Consider the following 20,532-nt stretch of genomic DNA (forward strand, 5'->3'; position numbering starts at 1 on the left):
ATATTAGCAAATTTTAGCTATTATTATATTTTTATACTATAAAAGTTATATGAAAAACAAATTGATGTGTTTATCAGCATGTGTGTGGCCACAGTTTAGGATTCAGGATCCATTGGCATATGGTTATGAAAGTGTTTGCATTAATTTACAGTTACTTTTATAAACTACGTAGGTGCCTGTCATCTTAGTTTTTTTTAAAGGTTATACTGTCTCCTGACTCTACATCTAACCTTTAGGGAGACATCAAACACAATGAAGTTGTCAGAAAACACCCAGATATAGACAGAAAATGGTGTCAGTTAGGACGGTTCACTATTCTTAGGACAGGCCATAACCTTTGACCTTAAATAGACTCTCTGTTAAATCATGTGAACAGCTGTGAAGCTGCAGCTCAGTTAAGCTGGATTCCATATAGAATGGCAAGATTTTTTTTTTTTCAACACAAATAAATAATTTGTCAGCATTGTTAAATAATCAACATTACTAAAGAAGATGATCATACAGATATCTGGGCTGCTTCTTCTTCAATGCACATTTTTGGCAGCCAGACAGCTGACTAAATAATCAAAACTGACAATCTGTATTATGCTGGGAAAAAAAGAAAGAAGAAAAATGGAACATCTAAAGCTGTTATTTTATGCGAAGCATTGATGAAATTATGTATGTCTATAAAATAACAGGGCAAGAGAAGGGCATGATTATATGCATTACTTTTTAGAGAAACACAGACGGAATGAAATTTGACCATGATTAACCATTAGGTTGTATTTCTTGTGGATAGAACACATGCAAGTAAAATGTGCCAAGTCTGTTGCCACATTAACAAACACAAAGCAGAATGTAACGAGGATAAGCAACCCCACCTAGTAGTCAGCAGTGGTACTTCCCCTTGTAGAGTAGTGGAAAATACACATGTATTGCAGAGAAAAATACCCATCTCGAAAAAGGATAATTAATTTAAATATTTAAATAAAATATTTATATTTATAATAGTCGTATTCGACCATGTTTACATATAGAATTATTATTTGTACATACATGAGAAAACATGAATGTAACACTGATCAAATGGTAATTCTGAACTATCATAACCTATATTTCTTTATTTACATAATATCTAATTTTTATATGACATCCTTGTTGACTTTTGATATTGCTTATATGCAGTTGTAAAAAAAAAATATATATATATATTGGTAAACTTACATTTATGTTAGGCCGCCAAGCAAAGCACAGATTGAAAGCGTGTGTGAAACATTTTGGAATCAGAACAACTGAGTTCCGTTTCCTTCTCAAAGCGATCTGGAATCCCTCGGCACCAGATCCACTCCAGGTTTTCCATTATGAGTCACAATCAAACTTCAAAAACAAGCTTCAAGCAGCAGGTAAATTCACACAGCATTGCTTCTGTTTTCAGAAGGAAACACTTCGACTTTCTAAAACCTGCTTTTTGCACCAGGCAAATCACTCCGCACCTTCAACTTGGTTAAGCGAGTGATACAAACGGTGAAGCGTCCCAGTGCTGGTATATTTTGTATACGCACTTTTTTAAGGCTGCTTGACTATTGGCTTACTATTTTGCATAATAATTATTGTAATATTTTAATATAATATTATTACCTATAATTTAATTCTAATATTTCGCTTAATATTATTATAAGAGAGACTTTTTAAAAGCGATAACTGTCAGTATGAAGCTGTCAGTTGCACTTCATTCTTATATTTAAAAATTATTATAATGATTCAAAACGGTAACATTGCGTTTTACATAATAATTACATATAATATATATTTTTTGTATGTAATATGTTTATTTATAACGTAATTATTTATAATATGTAACTTAATATTAATAGACATTGGCTGCAAAAATGATAACTCGATATTATGAAGCTGTCAGTGCGCGCCTCCTCTCTGCCCCCTCCCCTTAGCAACAGAGGCAAGATGGCGGCCCCCAGTAACGCCGAGCGTTCTCCTGATCGATCATTGCCGCTGAAGATTCCCAAAACCGAGGTTCCTTCCCCAGAATCCGAGGATCTGAGTGACAGCAACCAGTACCATTCCAACCCCTCCACCCCTAATAGATTCTCTCCTCTGAACGTCGGGGTTTCGCTGTCCGGGGGCGCAGGCCGGAGTGGATCGGCCTCTGCCTCCAACAGCTTCACCGCTTGCCGAGGCATGTCGTGGACACCGTCCGAAACAAACGCGCTGATCGCCGTGTGGGGCAACGAAAGGCTGGCGGAGGCGCGGATGCAGCAGCTGGAGGTGGCCGGGACGGTGTTCTCTGGCAAGGCGCCGGGACCCGCGATGTACGAGCGGGTGTCCAGAGCGCTGTCAGAGCTGGGTTACGAAAGGACCCCATCCCAGTGCCGAGAGAGGATGAAGGTACTGTGAATAAGACATCCAAACACATGGCTGTCACTCAGATTTGATTTGGGGCTTGTTGTCGTGTTTATTTGGCTGTTTGTTTTTGTTACACAGAGCTTTGCTGAAGCTGTCAAAATCAAAACACAAGGCATCGCTCTTTCTTTCGTCTCAAGCTTAATGGAATGATTGCTGTCAGTTATGATCATGGAGTTGTTGTGATGTGTTTATGGTAGATTGTCTCCACATAGCTTTGGTAAAATTGGCGAAATAAAAACAAAGCGCTTTGATTGGGGCATTGAAGTTTAGATATCACAAATTAACATAAAATATAAATGCTTCAATTTCCATATTCAGACCCAGAATCATTAGGTGACATTAAAAGACTACCACAGTGCAGCACCCCCAAAACTAATTAACTGTAATTTGAAATATTTGCCACTATCCCTCAAACCACTAGATTTCACCAATTTGTCAGCCAACTACTGTAGAATGATCACTTGTTATTTTATATATTTCAGGTTTGTCGTTTCATTTTTACATAAATATATCTGTTAAGCTGAATGACAAAGGAACATTATTTCATGCATATTTTGAATTTTATATTTTAACAAAAGTTATTAGAAACATTAAAATAGACACTTTACTTGAATTTACTATTATGCTTTCTATAGCTGTCATCTAATTCATGTAATTATTAAATTTTTTTGATTATTTTACATGTCCATTAATTCTTTACTTAATATTCATATTTTTCATATCAAGCATTTACTTATTTTTATTTATTTATTTACTACAACATTTACATGTAAATCTCTTATGCCACCCACAATATGAGTGATATATTACATATTAATTATTTTCTATATATATATATTACATTTGAAACCAATATGACCAGAGTTATAGCAGGGTTCAAACCTACACCCTTTTGATAACCACCCCAGATCTTAAACTGGTGCACCACACCACCCAACGTTCGCACTGCTTTCACTGTGTCTGAATTTGCGTACATCCCTGCTATATAATACGCAAAAAGTTGCATGTCAAATTCATAAGGCCATGCATCGCTATCAGATGTGAAAAGATGATAAAAATCAAGTGTCTATTTTTAAGTGTAAGTGGTGTAAGTACTAAGAGAGTTGTTCTTCATGGTTTCTGATGAGCAGTTGATTATTTGCGATATACGTCTCAGTCTTAATTGTTTCAAATACAGTGTGCATGTATTGCTGTATCTATAAACATGACTGTCGTCTTCAGACGCTGAGACGTTGTTATAGCCGAGTGAAAGAGCACGGCATTGGGAAGAGGAAGAGCAGTTACTCCATTGAGCAGCTGGAGAAGGTGTTCGGGCAGGGCGGCTGGGATTCTCAAAGCTGTCAGCCTGTGTTGATCAACAGCAGCGGGCTCTACCAGGAGATGGAGTCAGACGGCAGTACGATGGAGGACTACTCTCAGGAAGACTGGTGTAATCAGGACCTTTCTGCTGCCTTCAATGAGGGAGACATAGAAACAGGTGAGTGCAATAATCTCTTTACAGTGCAGTTTCAAGTCATAATTGTAGTATCCTCGTCCTTTAAAAAGGAGAGTGGTGCAAAATTTTGGCAAGCACCTGAAAGATTTTAGGTTCATACCTCACCAGTCCACAGTTTAGAGATAATTTAGTTACATATTTTTAACTTACAGTATATACAGTACATACACTGCTGTTCAGGAGGTGAATTTTTAAAATACTTTTATTTAGCAAAGACACATTAAATTGATCAAAATGAATGTAAATTATTTTTCGGTGTTGTTAAGGGTTTTTTTTTAATCAATGTTCTTTTTAATTGTATGTTCATCAAAGAATTCTGTAATATTTTATAATATTTTTATATATATATATATATATATATATATATATATATATATATATATATATATATATATATATATATATTTCACAAATAGTAAGTGGCACAACTTTTTTTCAACAATGATCTTTTCTTGAGCATCAAATCAGCATATTAGAATGATTTCTGAAGGATCATGTGACACTGAAGACTGAAGTAATTGATGATGGAGATTCAGCTTTGTCATCGCAGAAATAAATTACTTTGAGAAAAAATTTTTTTATATTATATTAGATTATAATAATATTTCACAATATTACTGTATTTTTGATCAAATAAATGCAGCATATGAGACTTTCAAAAACAAAAAAAAACGTACGACCTTAAATCAATAATACAGTATGTATTTATCAATATTCTATATGTATTTGTGCATATTTATAATATGATTTTTTTTCTTTTGTTTTAAGTTTTTCTGCAATTAATTATTGTATTTTAATAATTGGCAGAATTCTGCAGATTTCCAATCATCTGCTAAAATTTGTTATATTCAGTGTGGCCCTAGTTATCATCCACACTCTATAAAAATTCTGCACATTTCAATTCAGACCCAACACAAAATCTGATGCCATGTGCATATTTTCTAAAATCTCAAATAATGCAATCTTGTCTTTCACAGAGGACAACCAGCTTTCAAAAACCAGAGTTCTTCAGATACGACTGGAGCCTTCTGAGCACACTCAGTAAGTTAGAACCGGTGTCCTGTTTCTCAGTCCTTTTAAATACAGAATTTCCACTCACTTCCTTCTCTCCTCATGCTCTCTTTAGACGCCAGGAAGTGATGGAGAACGTGATGCGTATCCTGGAGTCAGTGGAGGTCAAATGGGAGCACTTCCAGACATGGACCGACTTCTCCCGCCTCCACCTGTCCAATAAGCTGGCCATCTTCGGAGTGGGCTACAACACACGTTGGAGAGAAGAGATTCGCTACCACTATGCAGAAATCAGCTCACAGGTCCCTCTTGGAAAACGACTTCGGGAATACTTCAACCCTGAGAAGGCAGAGGGCAGGGTTATCATGACCAAGGTGCAGAAAATGAACTGGAAAAATGTGTATTATAAATTCCTAGACATTACCATTAGTGAAGCTCGCTGTTTGGAGCTGCACATGGAAGTGGACTGGATCCCGATTGCACAGACGAGAGCGGCAGGGTGTAGCAATGGCTCCCAGTACCTCCTGCCAGGGGGCATCCCAAAAACATATGGCCTGTATGCAATAGGCCACGAGGAGACGAGCAAGTCCAATTCTTCGTCTAGCACAGATGACAAGTCTTCCCCCTCACAGGAAGAGGAGGAGACGGACCATTGTGAGAGTGTGGAGAAGGACAAGAGGACATCATCCAAAGTCACTTACTGTTACCTAGGCATTGCCGAGGAAAGGACGCTACAGCAGTGTCTGTTCCAGCACTTTCAGACTTCAGGCAAACACTACAGCCGAGGGGAGCCTTTGGCCATAACCAGGTTCCTGCAGGACAACTGCACCGGCCAGGCCAAGGAGGCCGTCCTCTCTGGATTACACGTCTACATTAAGTTTATCGAGGTGGAGCTGGACTTTCTCTCCGCCGGATCTTTAGTGGAATGTTTAGAGACTGCGATTGGTTATTCATTAAAGTATAACAAGAAAGATGCACTGTAGTGCTTACAGTATGCACTGTAGTGCTTACTGTATTTGCCAATGATGCTCTTTAAAGCCAGGATTTTGAAATATAGACTTGAACTCAAAGTATTTATGTGGTATGTCAGGCACAGTCTGTTCCGAAAGGGGCCGAATAATCTCCTTTGCAGTAATTGTCTTTATCAGGGAGCGTAAATTGGAGCAAACTGCCTTTATTTAAACCTTTCAAGATCCAAATGCAGGAACTGTCAGAAAAAAAGAATCCTTAATGAGAGCTCTTAATGAATCGAAGTATAAAGTCTATCTATAAAGAAGTATATATATATATATATATTTAAGAGTATATATTGATATTGTCAAGCATTCCAGCATTTCCAATTATAGCATTCAAAGAATGTTTTTCATAAACCGTTTTATCAATGTTTGTTTTTTTATTTGTCAGTTCACACAGTGTCTTTATGTATGATTGTTTCCAGGTCACAGTCTTGTTTACATGTTTGGAAGGACAAAAAAATAAACCGGATGAAATGAAGTGTTGTTTATTTACTTTGTTTTTAATGTTGTCCATTTTAGGTGTTTTTATTTATAAAGACCTTTCATTGTAAAACGTTAATTATACATATTTAATTTATCTTTAATATGTTTGCTGCAACCGGGGTTGCTGTGGGTCTTAAAAAAAGTCTTTAAGTCATTAAGTCATGGCATTAAATAATTCCATGCACCGCAGAAATAAATAAATAACAAGTATCATCCTCTGTATTTTTGTTCTGTTTTTCAATACAAATATCTAAACATCATTAAATTAAGATACATTTACTTGAGATGCAATTGGAACAAATCAGTGGGGTATGCAAACTTGCTTCCCCTTGAATTAGATTGATTTTTCTGAGCCTATTGAATATTTATTCTTTACATTTACATTTATTCATTTAGATGCTTTTATCCAAAGTGACATACAACTAAGGAGTGCAATTGTTTTAATCATAAACTCGCATCATATTGATCAAAATAAATTAATCATAAAACAAGACTTGTTATTCTCTTAAGACATTTGCACTGGAAAACAAGACTAAATACTGATGAAAAACTTCTGGAGAACGTGTAGAAAGTTATTTTCATATTCTATTTGCTGGGAACAGAGGTGTTCAAAACAAGCTTTTTTAATGAATAAATGGAGTAACGGAGATGTGTTGGAATTCTATTTGAAACTTTGAAGTGTTGCTAATGCAAGACATTTAAATTTAAAAAGGTTTCAAGACGTCTTTTTATAAATTTACCTTCATGAAACCTGCAGAAACACATGGTCGATTATATGACCAGCAGGTGGCGGTAAATATCTGTGAAGACTGAAAGATGTGTCCATTAAATAAGTGTTCATTAATGTCACATGATTCTAGAATATTAAATTAAGTATTAGATTACTACTTATAGGCCTTAAGTAGTGCATATGAAAGTAACCGTCAAACAATACTTAAAACTTGCAATACTTTAGTTCATTTTGACCCTGATGCAGTGAATTATGCCCCAAATCAGAAGACTGTATAGTGTTTTATTTAACACAATGTGTACTTTCTCTCTGTAATGCTGCTTGTGTAGTAAACCTCTTTTGTGGTGTTGCAAAGGTAGTAGGAGAGCTGGCGTTGGTGAGCGTGTGCTAAAGAGAATCAATAATTCATACGCAAAGTCTAATTTCCCTGCTTAGCCTGTCATATGAGATGAGTATCTCCCTTAGCCAAAAAAAATAAAATACACAAGAAAAATTCCCCTCCCAGTGGAGGTGGCTACACTTTTTCTAACCCCAAACATTTATTATTTGCGTTAGTGATTGATTTCTCTGGACGGTGACTAAAATATATAACACTTATTATTACTGAACATGATAAATGTTTCCCCATCCATTTCTCTTTATTCATAACATCTTTAACTCATGGGTATTTATTCAATCCTTGTGTTTTTTTAACCTTTACTTAACTTTTCTAAAAGCTCTAATATTACATGTGTCCCTATGAATACTAAAGGTCCAAAAGTCATGAATGTCGTACATAAGAAATACATCAATAACGCAATTAATACTTTTTAATACTTTTATTAATACTGTTAAACCACTAAGTTATCATTATTATTTAATTATTCTAGTTGTTATTGTGTGTGTATAACAACAACATAATAATAATAATAATATAATGATTAGTTTTTTATGTATTTTCCATTAGTATATTATATTTTTTCTTAATTGTAAATCAGTCTTTGATTGTATAAAATCAAAATAAACTGATTTATTTCTTTATACTGTATAAATAAATAAAATAAACGACAACAAAATACAAACAGCTTACCCAACATATTCTGTCTCCTAGGCTAAAATGCATGTTTCCTATAACTAAATGGCATCAAGGGAAATAAAACAAGAAAGACTGTAAAATGCTTAACACTCAAGGTTCATTATCTTTTCTGTTTGCTGGTCTGGGAACTGTGAGATGATTGTGGCTCTCTTGTGTGCCTGTGTGACTGACCTTTGGTCGTTGCTCTTAAAGCTCTGAATCGGTCAGTTTTGCATTTGGAATGGCCTCCAGAGCATGTTTTTGATGTGTTGTGTCATTTTTATCATGGTTTAAAAAGTAAAAATGACCTTCTGTGTCAGAGTAGGTACTATTGTAGCTAAAACATCTGTTTATTTTATCCCACACACCCCAGCTCACTCTGTCCTCTGATTTTTTTGTGGATACAGTTTGCCCGAGGTGCTCAAGTGTGTTTAAGATATTAGCTTTGACTGCAAAACCACATGATTGTTTCCAAGCAGCCCAGGGTGTAATCAAAGAACTGAGCTCATCTGCCCCTAATAATCCAGCAGTCCGACTGCATCCACCTCAGCCCTGTTTCCATGGCAACATGCCATCCTAAAGAAACAGGAGTGAGGAGGTATTCACCTCCGAGGGCCGAGACCACTGTACCGCCACGCCAAGCCCCACTCTCTGTCCTGTTGCATTATCATTTCAAGAGATAAAAGGAACTACACAACATTAGTGCTGCTGTCCCGTATTACTGAACAACACAAGAGCAGCCTGGCGGTATTTTTATTGCTCTTCAGACTTTTAAAGTGTTAAATGAAACTTGGAAAGTCAACCTGGGTAATTGATACCATGTACAATGACCTGTGACTGGGGTCATGGTCATATATTAACCATAAGTATGTACATGAATGAACTACTGATCTGTAAAGCTTTATATAATGTTTTGATAATGACTTGGTAGTAAAAGGAAAATGTAATAAAATTAATAAAGTGTTACCTATTGTACTAGTTTATATAGCTATAATAACTGGTTAATTGTCAAATAGTTATTTGTCAAAATATCTATCTATCTATCTATCTATCTATTATAGATTAGTTCTCAAGCGGAATTCACCTGTAACTGAAGTGATGACGTGATGAAGTGATGAAGTGCACGCGGGGGCGGGACGTTCCCTGCGAGTGCAGGTGCAACAGCTCGCCGAGCAGTCATTATGCACGGACTGAAGTACCTTAAGTGTTCGCCATCCTCTCGCTGTCTGTGTAGTGCGTAAAGAAACTTCAGCGCTGAGAGAATCTGGTGGGATATTCGCCGCCAAACAAACGGACACTTGTTCAGTTTCATTCCACTGAATTCTGAGGAGTCAAATATGATTTTCAGCTTGGATGTAGCGGCGGTCTTCCCACGGTGAACGTCGCTTGTTTTGAGGAGAACACAGGTTTAGGACACTTGAAAAAAAGCCCCTTTGATTTGTTTGTAGATAACCGTTATCTACTTCACGCGCAGTGTTAATACGGACGAGCGCGCGCAGAGCGGACACTCTTCACATGCGGAGCCATGGAGACGCCGACTTCAGCAAAACTTCACATCTGCCTTTCGATATTCACATTTCTGTGCTGTATCTCATCAGGTACGCTACTTCTACACTGATGTGCCAGGCTACACGAACTGTTACTGTGTTTGTAAATACTTCATGTGTTCACATACTGGATAGATATGGTTGCTTATCTACTTGAGTTCAATTTGATTAAGGCAGTTTTTAAAGTCAAAAGATTAAACAGGATGGTCAACAGTATTGAATAATACTGTATATATTTAAAATAGTTATAAAATGGTTCATTTTGTAAATTTTATAATATTTCTTGCTTTTGTCGGTTGTTTACTCAAGTCTACAAGAACAAGAGCAGACAGAATAAGAACATTCTAAAAGTAAACGGGAATGTAGGTTATAGTTTACAACGTGAAAGTAAATTAAAAAAAGTGGAAGAAAAAAAATCTAATAAATATTTTATATTATTTTTTTTTCTCCTTCCACTTGGTTAATATATATTGCATTGACTTACTTATATTTTATATTTTAGTTAAATATTAGATTAGTTAAACTAGGTTAGTAAATTAACATAACACACATATATAGCCTAATATTACATGGTGTCCAGCATAAACCCAGATGCCCTTATAAAACAGTTATCTAAACACCTCCGTGAGTAGGCTAGTTTAAGTTGGGTGTGGTCATCTGTTTCTTGGAGTCATTTGACAAGTTGCTTTTATAGGCAATAATGTAATTTTCCTTGAATTATTATACATGTGAAGTACAAACAATTGATATTTTTTGGATCTAAGTGACGTAGCAATACTGTAGCATTTGTAAGTAACAGGATATGAGTATGACTTATGGGGGTACTGAGATTAATGATCTTTGTATTCTCATGCGGACATTGCACATGCGACGCAACTTTTTGCAGGTGCGTCCTCTTCTCTGCACAGCCTAGAAAAGACGGAAGTGAGTCAAAATGCTGTAAAATTGATTGACAGCAGGGTATTTCCGTGAGTAAATTAGATTTTATAAAAATGGACAGGACTTGATCCGTGTTGTTTATGGAATGAGTGAGAAATAGTGAAATGGCTTACATACTAATTGTCTATAATTCTGTAACCACAGAAAAAGTGTGTACCGAATGTGAAATCTAGAGTTCCAGGTCAGATGTTTGTAGTGCAAACCAAGGATTTACTAAGCCGGCTGGAATGAAATGGCACAGAACAATACCATCACAGGTTTCTGTGTTAAACCCAGGTGGCAGGGATAAAATTAGTTCAGAAGAACATCATAAGTTCCTGTAATCCTGCATTGCTCTGGTAGCTTGTAAAAGTCAAAGCATGGCTTTTGATAAAAGCCCTTGTTGGCCGTTTGGTAACACTGGTAAGAACAAAGTAATTTTAGGCCAAAGATTTGTTTGTCCTGTCTTTATATTTAGCTAAAAGAACATAGAAACAACTCCAACAACAGATTTACAGTGTCCCAAAAAGTATCTGGGTACTTAAGCTGTGCTTAAAATGTCTGAATGTCTTTTGTATTAGATTACAAAATATCAGATCACATGGTATTTCTTTAAAGAAAGCAAGCTCATTTTTCAAGCTTCCTATCTATTAAAAGAAAAAACAAAAGTTTGGAGGATTTTAAATGTTAAAAGAATAGATTTATTGTTTAAAATAAAAAGAATAGTTCACCCCAAATTTAAAATTTCCTGAAAATTTACTGATCCTCGGGTCATCCATGATGTACAGTATTTGAGTTTTTCTTTATCAGAACAGATTTGGAGAAATTTACCGTTACATCACTTGCTCACCAATGGATCCTCAGCAGTGAATGAGGGCAATCCAGTCCATCAGTTAATGTCTTGTGAAGTGGAAGCTAACTTTAAACCATTGCTTCCGGTTCTCTGTCCATAATATTGCTTTCTTCAACCAAAAAGTCATCTCATCTGAATCAGGAGAGAAATCTGCACCAATCAAGCACTGTTTACAAGTGTTATTATGGATTATAGACTTATATTTTGTCCAAAAGGAATTTTGCCTTAATGAAAACTTTTTTGGGGGAACTATTCCTTTAAAGGGATACTCCATCCCAAAATGAAAATTTTGTAATTATTCACTTACCCCCCTGTCGTTCCCAACCCGTAAAAGCTTTGTTCGTCTTCGGAACACATTTTAGGATATTTTGGATGAAAACAAGGAGGCTTGTGACTGTCCCATAGACTGCCAAGTAATATACAGTACACTCTCAAGGTCCAGGAAAGTATGAAAAGCATTGTCAAAATAGTCCATCTGCCATCAGTGGTTCAACCGTAACGTTATGAAGCGACAAGAATACTTTTTGTATAAGAAGAAAACAAAAATAACGACTTTATTCAACAATTCGTCTCCTCTGTCTCTCACCACATCACCTTTACGCAAACTTCGTACGCTCTTCTGTGTCAGCCGCGCTGCAGGGATGCACTGTTTTCTTTCAAATCAAAGCGTAAATACATGTAGAAAACGTATCCTTGTGGTGCGGCTGACACAGAAGAGCGTATGCAGTTTGCGTTCAGCAGGTGTTTTCCAAAATGGCGCTACAGTGATATGGGGAAAGACAGAGGAGACGAATTGTTAAAATAAAGTCGTTATTTCTGTTTTCTTCTCATACAAAAAGTATTCTCGTCGCTTCATAACGTTTCAGTTGAACCACTGATGGCAGATGGACTATTCTGATGATGCTTTTTATATTTTTCTGGACCTTGACAGTGTATTTTACTTGTCAGTCTATGGGACAACCACAAGCCTCCGGTTTTCATCCAAAATATCTTAAATTGTGTTCCGAAGACAAACAAAGCTTTTATGGGTTGGGAACGACATGGGGGTAAGTGATTAATGACAAAATTTTCATTTTGGGGTGGAGTATCCCTTTAAAAAAAATGTATTTGGAAAGTTTCATGTGTGTATTTCATGTGATGAACTACACCTGTCTGAACCTGAGTGCAACTCACTTTATAAATCCACTAAAACTGTTATTGAGAAATAATTGCAAATATTTGGAAATATCAGCATCATATATTTGCAATACCTTTTGATTTTATTTTTGTCTAATGCAATGACATTTAAAAGTATGACTTAAGTCTCCAAATACTTTTTGGGGTCATTGCAGCAAGAACTGGAGTTTTTTTATTTTTTTATTTATGCCATGTTGGTTAGGGTTTGAGATGTGGGGTGTGTTGTGTATCAGGATGTCCCATATACGGAAGTGAGAGTCCTTCACTTCCGAGAGTGCCTCTCTCAGTGCTGTGTCCCCAGAGGAACATGCTCAGTGCGGTCTGGGGTCATGAGAAAACTAGTGGGCGACTTTCCCAACTCTCTTCTTGGCCTATTGCATTCTTGCAAATACACACACATGCACAATGACATCATAATCTATTTTAAAAAGACGTACCATTTGCCCTTGGAGAGGTTTTTAGATCACATGGCTTGTAGAGCCAATTGTCTTTTGATGTGCCATTGTGTCTTTGTGTTAATATTTAGACTATGACTAATATTTCACTATTAAACACAAAAAAACATTGATTTCAGTAAATTCAGTATAGAACCACTGGCCTAAATTATTATTTAGAAAAACAGAAAATTGTTATACTTTAACTTGATGTGGTGTAGTGGCAGGTTTTCGTGCTGATGTGTCATTTTCCTCTATACTGAGCTCATGCAGGGTGATGTTGTTGATGCTTTTACTCTGCTCTCTATCTGGTCTTAAAGGAACCTGTGTAACAATTCATGACTATAGAGACTCTGAGGTCAGATGCAGAGAAAAACAGAAGGGTAGAGTTTAGCGTGATGCATTTCAGAGCGAACACCTCTTTTTAACTAACAAATTACAGTCCAGTTTAACCAATCCATGCATATTTAAATTAAGGTAAATTGCCATTTTTTGGGGCATCTTTTCACAATTTCCTAATTTGCATAATTACTTTAGTGAATGCTTAAACAATGCAGACAGCACAGGCAAATGAATGTCAGTGGGTGCGATTAATTTTTTGTTTCTTGTGAAGCAGACTTGAATTGACGCCTATTAATTCAAAATCATTTATCATTTAATCATTCCTACAGTATTACCATAATAATGTTTATTCTTCTTACCTTGCAATCCAACATCTTTAAATTAAGTGTGAAAGGTAAGAAATTACGATTTCTTTTTAATTTCATTTTATTTTATTATTATTATTATTATTATTATTTTATTACAGAGCATCAAAACTATGGACATGAAACTAAATGAATCCTGAAAATCCAGTTAATGCAACTCAGGAGAAGAGTAATCTTGGTGAGCTGGCTGAGTTTCTGTAGAGGAAGTGACAGAGTAATTACCACTGCTGAAATCCATTGTATTCTCATATTGCTGGTCAGGAATCATCCAGTGCTGAAATGCACTTTCTGACTGTCTGTCTGTCAGATTGTTCCATTATATGGAGTTCTCTTTTTTTTGTGTTGTAAGTGTTTTTTTAAATTGTTTTCTTATTATGGCAGTATTATTTGTGGTAGCATTTTCATTCTAGTGAAAAATATCACAGAATTGGGAGTCTGCAGATGATTTGAAGATCAAATGATTTCAATAGAGTGATACTGTAAGAAGTATAAAAACACATAGCACTCACAAATATTGGGTAAAACTGTACACATTAAAATACACTGAACTGCATGTGCGGTCACATTTGCTGTTGTTCTGTGAAATTTTAACAGCAAAATCCAGTCATTCCAATAGGAGAGTACATGAGGGTGAAAAAGTTCACTAGTATGCAGATTTTTCTCATGTTCAAGTTGGTCATGTAAATTTGCCACGCTTACCAGATTGCGGATTAATTTAAAACTGACTTCTGTGTGAGCAGTCCTCTATGCTGTTGACAAAGTATAATGGACCCTTTTTTGCATGCAAAATTTTGAGTTTTTGCTACCTATACTGCTAGGCTGATTGCAGTGCATTCTGGGATTAGCATGACCATAAATGGTATGTTTAATGCTGCATTAAAATTTGTCCAAAATAATGTATTTTAGTTATGAGCATGTCTATGATGCCTTAAAATGCTTCCTCACTAGGTTTTGGAAGAGCAAAATTCTGGATGAGATTAAAATTGCCATAGTATAGCTTGAAATAAAGTCAATTTAAAATCTATTCAAATTATGGGTTCATATTACACTTTTATTCATTATTTATTGAATATTAAAAAGGAGTAAAAGTGTTTAAAAAAAGGAATGACCATTATGGATTATGACCATTATAACCATCATATTTGACTAGACTGCTCATACTGCTATCCTGATGCCTGTTGGCCTAGTACTGAGGGGTCTGTTTTTGTTAAGCAAGTGTTTCTTTGGGTAAAATCGGTGACCTTGGGGGTCACTGTGTGTTGTATAGCTCTTCTGCCCCTAAAAAGAGCACCTCTTTCTTCAGAGAAATAGCCAGAGACACAAATATGGGCAAGATAAAAAAAAAAATCTGGCTTGTTTTAGAGAGAGAGAACGAAGAGAGTGAAAATCAGAAGTGAGCTGTCACTGAGGTTATGCCCACTTGTCATCTCACAGCCATTAGAGGACAGAAAGCTTTACTTTACAGCTCATCAGCACAATTTCATCTCCTGTGGCCAGGTACAACCTCAAAACCTCATTACTGCAAGAAAAAAACCCTGCACACAGTCATTTATAACCTTTGAGAACCGTCAGCTTCACACATAATTACACACTCATACCTCAGAATTGAACTGAAGGGTACTGAACCTGTGTTTACATTCTGGTGACTATAACAATCATTTTGGCGCAGCTCTCATTATAAGCTGTAATTATAGACTCTCAGAGAGAGTGTTAGGATCATTGGTGCAAACCAGTGTTTTGGAGATCTAAGACTTCATTATGTTAATGACAACTCAGAGGTAAAGACCGGCTGGTTTTATCCTCCCATAGGCCTTTCAGAAACACACAGACAGAGCTGTTCTCAACGTCAACTAAAATGAATGATCATCAATTTAATTTGCATGCTGATTAAATTATTGTTGTTTTTATTCTCCATTCCATTTTTTCCCACTTCAAGACTTTGTAATTTACAGGAAAGATATTACTGTAATTCAATCAAGTGTCCCAGGAGTATGGGTTGATCCTGAATAACACATTTAGTTCAGTCCAATGTGATTTCCACGAATCCTAAGAAAACATCAGATTTGGCCTCCAGAGTCACACTGACCAAATGGCCATTGCCCCACACGAGTAGTAACACTCTGGGAGGGATTGATTCAGGGGACCAAGCCTCAGGCACTGACCTCTTGTTTCAGCTCTTTCATTAAAAGTGTTAAGGATTAAATGCTCCAAAATGAGTTTAAAAAAAAAAAAAAAAAAAGATTTAAACCCTATTGTTTAGCAGCTGCACAGCTTATGCCAAGTCTGAACAAACACAAAGGGAAAGGAGGAAAAATGGCTTTGTTGAACACTCACTTTTTATTTTTTTAAAAACACCTTTTACTCACACCTTTTATTAACACTAACCTGCATTTTTTGAATAAAGAGACCAACAGTAACATTTTAATGTAGGGCTGTGCAATTAATCGCATGTGATTGTCAAGCGAATCTCATCAGTAAAGCCGGTTCTGTGATTGGTAGTAAATCGGCTACACCTGCTTTCAGATGGAGCAGCATTATTTACTACGCAGAGCCGTAGTTCACTGACAAGCTAGGCAATATCACGTTCATAATCGCAGATGAATCTCAGTCAATTATGAACATGATATTGCCTAAATTGTCAGTGAAATACGGCTCTGTGTATTAAATGCCGCTCCATCTGAAAGCAGGTGATGTCGATTTACTACCAATCACGGAACCGGCTTTACTGACGAGATGCGGATGACAATCGTATGCGAATAATTGCACAGCCCTATTTAATTTTTTTTATATTGATATTGTGATTCAACTTCAGGTTGTTGACGCTCGGCTCTCTGTGACCCTAATTGACTTTTGGCAAGTGTGTTTTTTTCCTCATTAGTGACTGATCATTACTGTCATTGAGTTTCTCACTTAAATACTTTAGACATTAAGATTGATCCTCATTGGCTCTTTATAGGGTTATTTTTGGCTCTCATTTGTAGAAGTTGTAGTGTTTCAGTTAAAAGTGTTAGTATTTGTTTTATTATGTGCCTGCTAGTGCTATACAAAATCATAATTATTGACTACCATGTTTTATTTGGGTATTTAATCCCGCAGTGCAAAAAATCTAGTCGGTTCCCATGGGAGAGCCACGGGAATACAGACCTCTACTCCAATGTTAAACTAATCAGCTATCTGAATGATTGGGCTAGTGCTGCTTCCTCAAGAACGTAGTTTATCATTCTCACATGTTTTAAGCCTTGTCAGTTTAAACATTAAAGTGTTTTAAGCTATTCAAGTGTGAGAGAGCGCAAAAGAGATTTCAGTGCGGTACTCACGCGCTATGATAGACCGTTTCTGTGCGCATGCACGCACGCAGAAAAGCCACAGCTCAGACAGCATATGCGAGAACCAAATTGAGTTCTATTTCGCATCTTCTTGAAATCATATGAAAACATTTAAAGGGGTCATATGACGTTGCTGCATCCAGTGGGGACATAATTACGGATTATAATGATACTGTTTTTTATGCATTGCGTTGTACCGTGACGCGTAAACATAAAACCATGTATGCATTTGTGATCGGAGAAACGATAAACAACAAGTGCTACTCTACACTGCTCTAAACTCACGTTTGAATCGTCGGTGGCAAATTCTTTAAATATGAGATACTTACAGGCCTTGAGTCAGAACAGCCGGCATTGTAGGCTACTCTTCCAGGTTGAGATAACAGAGGAAACAAGAATATCTCTTTGGGTTTGAGACTTTAGTATTTTAGTGTTTTGGGATTTTGTGTGTTTTTGAACGGGTTGTTTTAGTAGGGAGTGAAAGGAAAACATGAAATTGCATCATATGACCCCTTTAAGTTTGTCTTCCTCAATTTAAAAACAAGTGTGTGTTCAAAAAGTAAAGGAATACTTATATTACTGCACTGGCCAATGGTGCGTACCAACCCTGTGATGTCACGCTGTGGTACTGCAAGATTGCGGTGCCCTTGCTCCAAAAGCTATAAAAAAATATCCTTTTTTTCTTTAAAATGGTTACATTAATCGTGTTTATTATATATTTTTTTTTATTAAAGTGAAAATTTGTTTACTAAATGATGTAAACTTGACTGACTGCTTCTCTTCCACTTTAAAGGCATATTAGTACTGTCAGTCAAGTTTGTGGCAGAACATTTTTCAGCTTTCACATGTTTATTACTGCATATAATTCATTAAAATAGAAGTTTAATTTCATAAAGTACAAGTTGATTTCAAAATGCATTTTTTGTTTACCTATATATTTCATCATTGAGGATTTCGTTAAAAAATCTTGTTTCGTCTCGTTCTCGTGAACCCAGTCTCGTGTCTCGTCTCGAGATAAGTGTCTTGTCACACCACTAGTATAGTCTATTTCAATGATGATTTATGGTAATAAATTAGACAGCCCAGAGGAGATGCTGCATCTCTGTGGTATATATCTAGCTAATATCTCACACGCTGCTGCTTCCATCAGCTACATCAAGCATGCAGTTTAGAAGCAGGGTGATGCAGTATGCTTTATAACATGCAGAAACACACGTGTCGTGTGTGTGTGTGTGTGTGTGTGTGTGTGTGTGTGTGTGCTTGCTTGAGATGGTCCTATATGAAGATAAACCTGTGCCCCCACATCTGACTCCACTCAAAGCAGGATAGCTCTACTGACACACCTCGAAACAACAATCTATCCCAAAATGCACTACTCATTACAATCTCGCAGTGTCTGTAAATCACAGCACACCTGAGGCCATCGATATTCCCTACATCTTTCATTTAATCCAGGTTTTCGATTCTCACCCACCCCAGCTTTGCATCAAAATAACTCCCCCCCCCACAACCCCCCCCCCCCCCCCCCGTATGCTGTAACATGTTTCTCTGAGCTGAACCACAGATCAGTTTCTCGATGTTCTGTCACTGCAACCTCTGGAGTAACATTTTTTCCCACTTTATCTTTCCCTGTCTGTTTTGTTCCTAATTTATACAGGCAGCACTCCATGCATCCCTCCATTCCCACTTTGCTCTTGACATCTGTGGAAACACTTATGAAAATAATAGCCTAGGTTCCCCCAACAGTGTTGCTCCCAAAAACACATTAAAGTGAATGAGAGAGATGTCCTGTTGTTACTCCATTCCCAATCCATTACTGGCCGTCACTGTCATTAGCCATTCATTCCCACTAATCACTCAAAAATAATCAGTACAGGAGCCACGCCAGGGTGTTCATCTTCTCTCTATTAGTTTTAAAATTGGCAGGGGTTTTAGGGGGAGGTTTGCTTTTTCCCTCCACAATTGATAATTCAGGCTCCTAATTACTGTGTGATGCATAATTGAGCACTTGATGAAAATCTGTGAATATTAATTTAAACTGTTTCACCTTTAACCTGCTTCCTCTCACGATGACAGCTTTGGAGATTCCGAATACTAATGAGATTGGAAATTATTGAAACTCAAGCATTTTTCTGTGAGATTTATGGGATTTATTTCAAAGATAAAAATACCACTCGTCTTGCAAATTAAGCTAAAAAGTATAAACCTAGTCATCGACTGATTAAATTCATATATCTTTTGATTGCTTATCGTTTTAAATAGTGAGATTGGGAATGATTGAGAACCAAGCATATAAAATACTAAATTACACAATTAAAATGAACAATTTATTTTATTTTATTTTATTTTATTTTATTATTTTTATTTTTATTTTATTTGCGTTCATATCTCATTGCGTGTCCATCTTAATTTTAACAAAAGAGTGGGCACAATCATTTGTATATTTAATGTGCAAGGTTTCTGGATTCATCCGAGTCCAGTTATTTGCTGTAATGTTATTATGTTGCTTGATATTGCAAACTGATATTTCTTATCATATAACTTTAATGTACTGATGTAATTATAAACATACTTGTTTGTAACGCAAATAATTTTAAAGTTTACTGCATTTTGGTATTCTTTTAGTATTTTACCTGTCTTTTTTTTAAGAGTGAGTTTGAAACTCCTGAATCTGTTAGCATAATACTGTTTACATAGTAATACAAAGCAAGTGCTTCTTTGCCAATATTAGCTGTATTACAGCCATATTAGTCTCTGCATAGCTACACAATGACAATTTGCACTTGTTTCTCAGATGCCCTGATTTATGAATTGAACACTAGTTTCTGCACTTCCTTCCAAAATAATTACATGAAGTACTAATTTGCATTTGCATTCGATATGTATCATTGCAGCCCCATTAGAAGCAAGTTTGTTTACCAAAAGAGAATCTGTTATATCATAATGCTTAACTCGTAAAGTGTAAATGTCTCATGTGTAATTAAAAAAGCCATAGGCATGGATGGATGGCCTCTTTGGTTCTTCACAGTGAAACTGTTTGCTGCATTTTTAATTTTGTGGTCGAATGTCTCACAAAAATAACTAATAACAGTCAAGCCTATATAGTGCCTGTGGTAAACCTGTTATTGTTTCTCATTCTTTGTGACTACCATTTAGTTTATATAAATAATTTTCAATGTATAACTGACTGGTGACCGACAGTTTGTGTTTTGTATCATAGTGTGTGGGTATTTTCAGTTGCTAAGGCCTTTTGGGGAGTATTAGAGTTCAATCTACCATATTATAGCTGAATTATTCTTTTGAAAGACGTAGCAAGTACTTCAATGTTCTGTGCAAAAAAAAAAAAAAAAAAAACATGTACTAAGTATCTGTGTTGAAA

General features: G+C 36.2%; 1 protein-coding gene across 1 annotated transcript; it reads left to right on the top strand.

Moving 5' to 3' along the window:
• Positions 1-1,848: 1,848 nt before the first annotated feature.
• Positions 1,849-6,346, top strand: LOC122144405 (myb/SANT-like DNA-binding domain-containing protein 2). The gene is made up of 4 exons (XM_042755286.1): positions 1,849-2,385; positions 3,625-3,880; positions 4,876-4,939; positions 5,025-6,346. Exons 1-4 carry the CDS (start codon positions 1,888-1,890, stop codon positions 5,890-5,892), a joined length of 1,686 nt encoding a protein of 561 aa, XP_042611220.1. The 5' UTR covers positions 1,849-1,887; the 3' UTR covers positions 5,893-6,346.
• Positions 6,347-20,532: the final 14,186 nt, after the last annotated feature.

This window comes from Cyprinus carpio, unplaced genomic scaffold (assembly GCF_018340385.1).
Source record: "Cyprinus carpio isolate SPL01 unplaced genomic scaffold, ASM1834038v1 S000006658, whole genome shotgun sequence".
Taxonomy (NCBI): domain Eukaryota; kingdom Metazoa; phylum Chordata; class Actinopteri; order Cypriniformes; family Cyprinidae; genus Cyprinus; species Cyprinus carpio.

Excerpts from the sequence above, each read along its gene's own strand:
- LOC122144405 (XM_042755286.1), top strand. The coding sequence starts at position 1,888 with ATGAAGCTGTCAGTGCGCGCCTCCTCTCTGCCCCCTCCCCTTAGCAAC. Across the intron at positions 2,386-3,624 it reads AGTGCCGAGAGAGGATGAAG|ACGCTGAGACGTTGTTATAG; the intron begins GTACTGTGAATA and ends TGTCGTCTTCAG. Across the intron at positions 3,881-4,875 it reads TGAGGGAGACATAGAAACAG|AGGACAACCAGCTTTCAAAA; the intron begins GTGAGTGCAATA and ends TGTCTTTCACAG.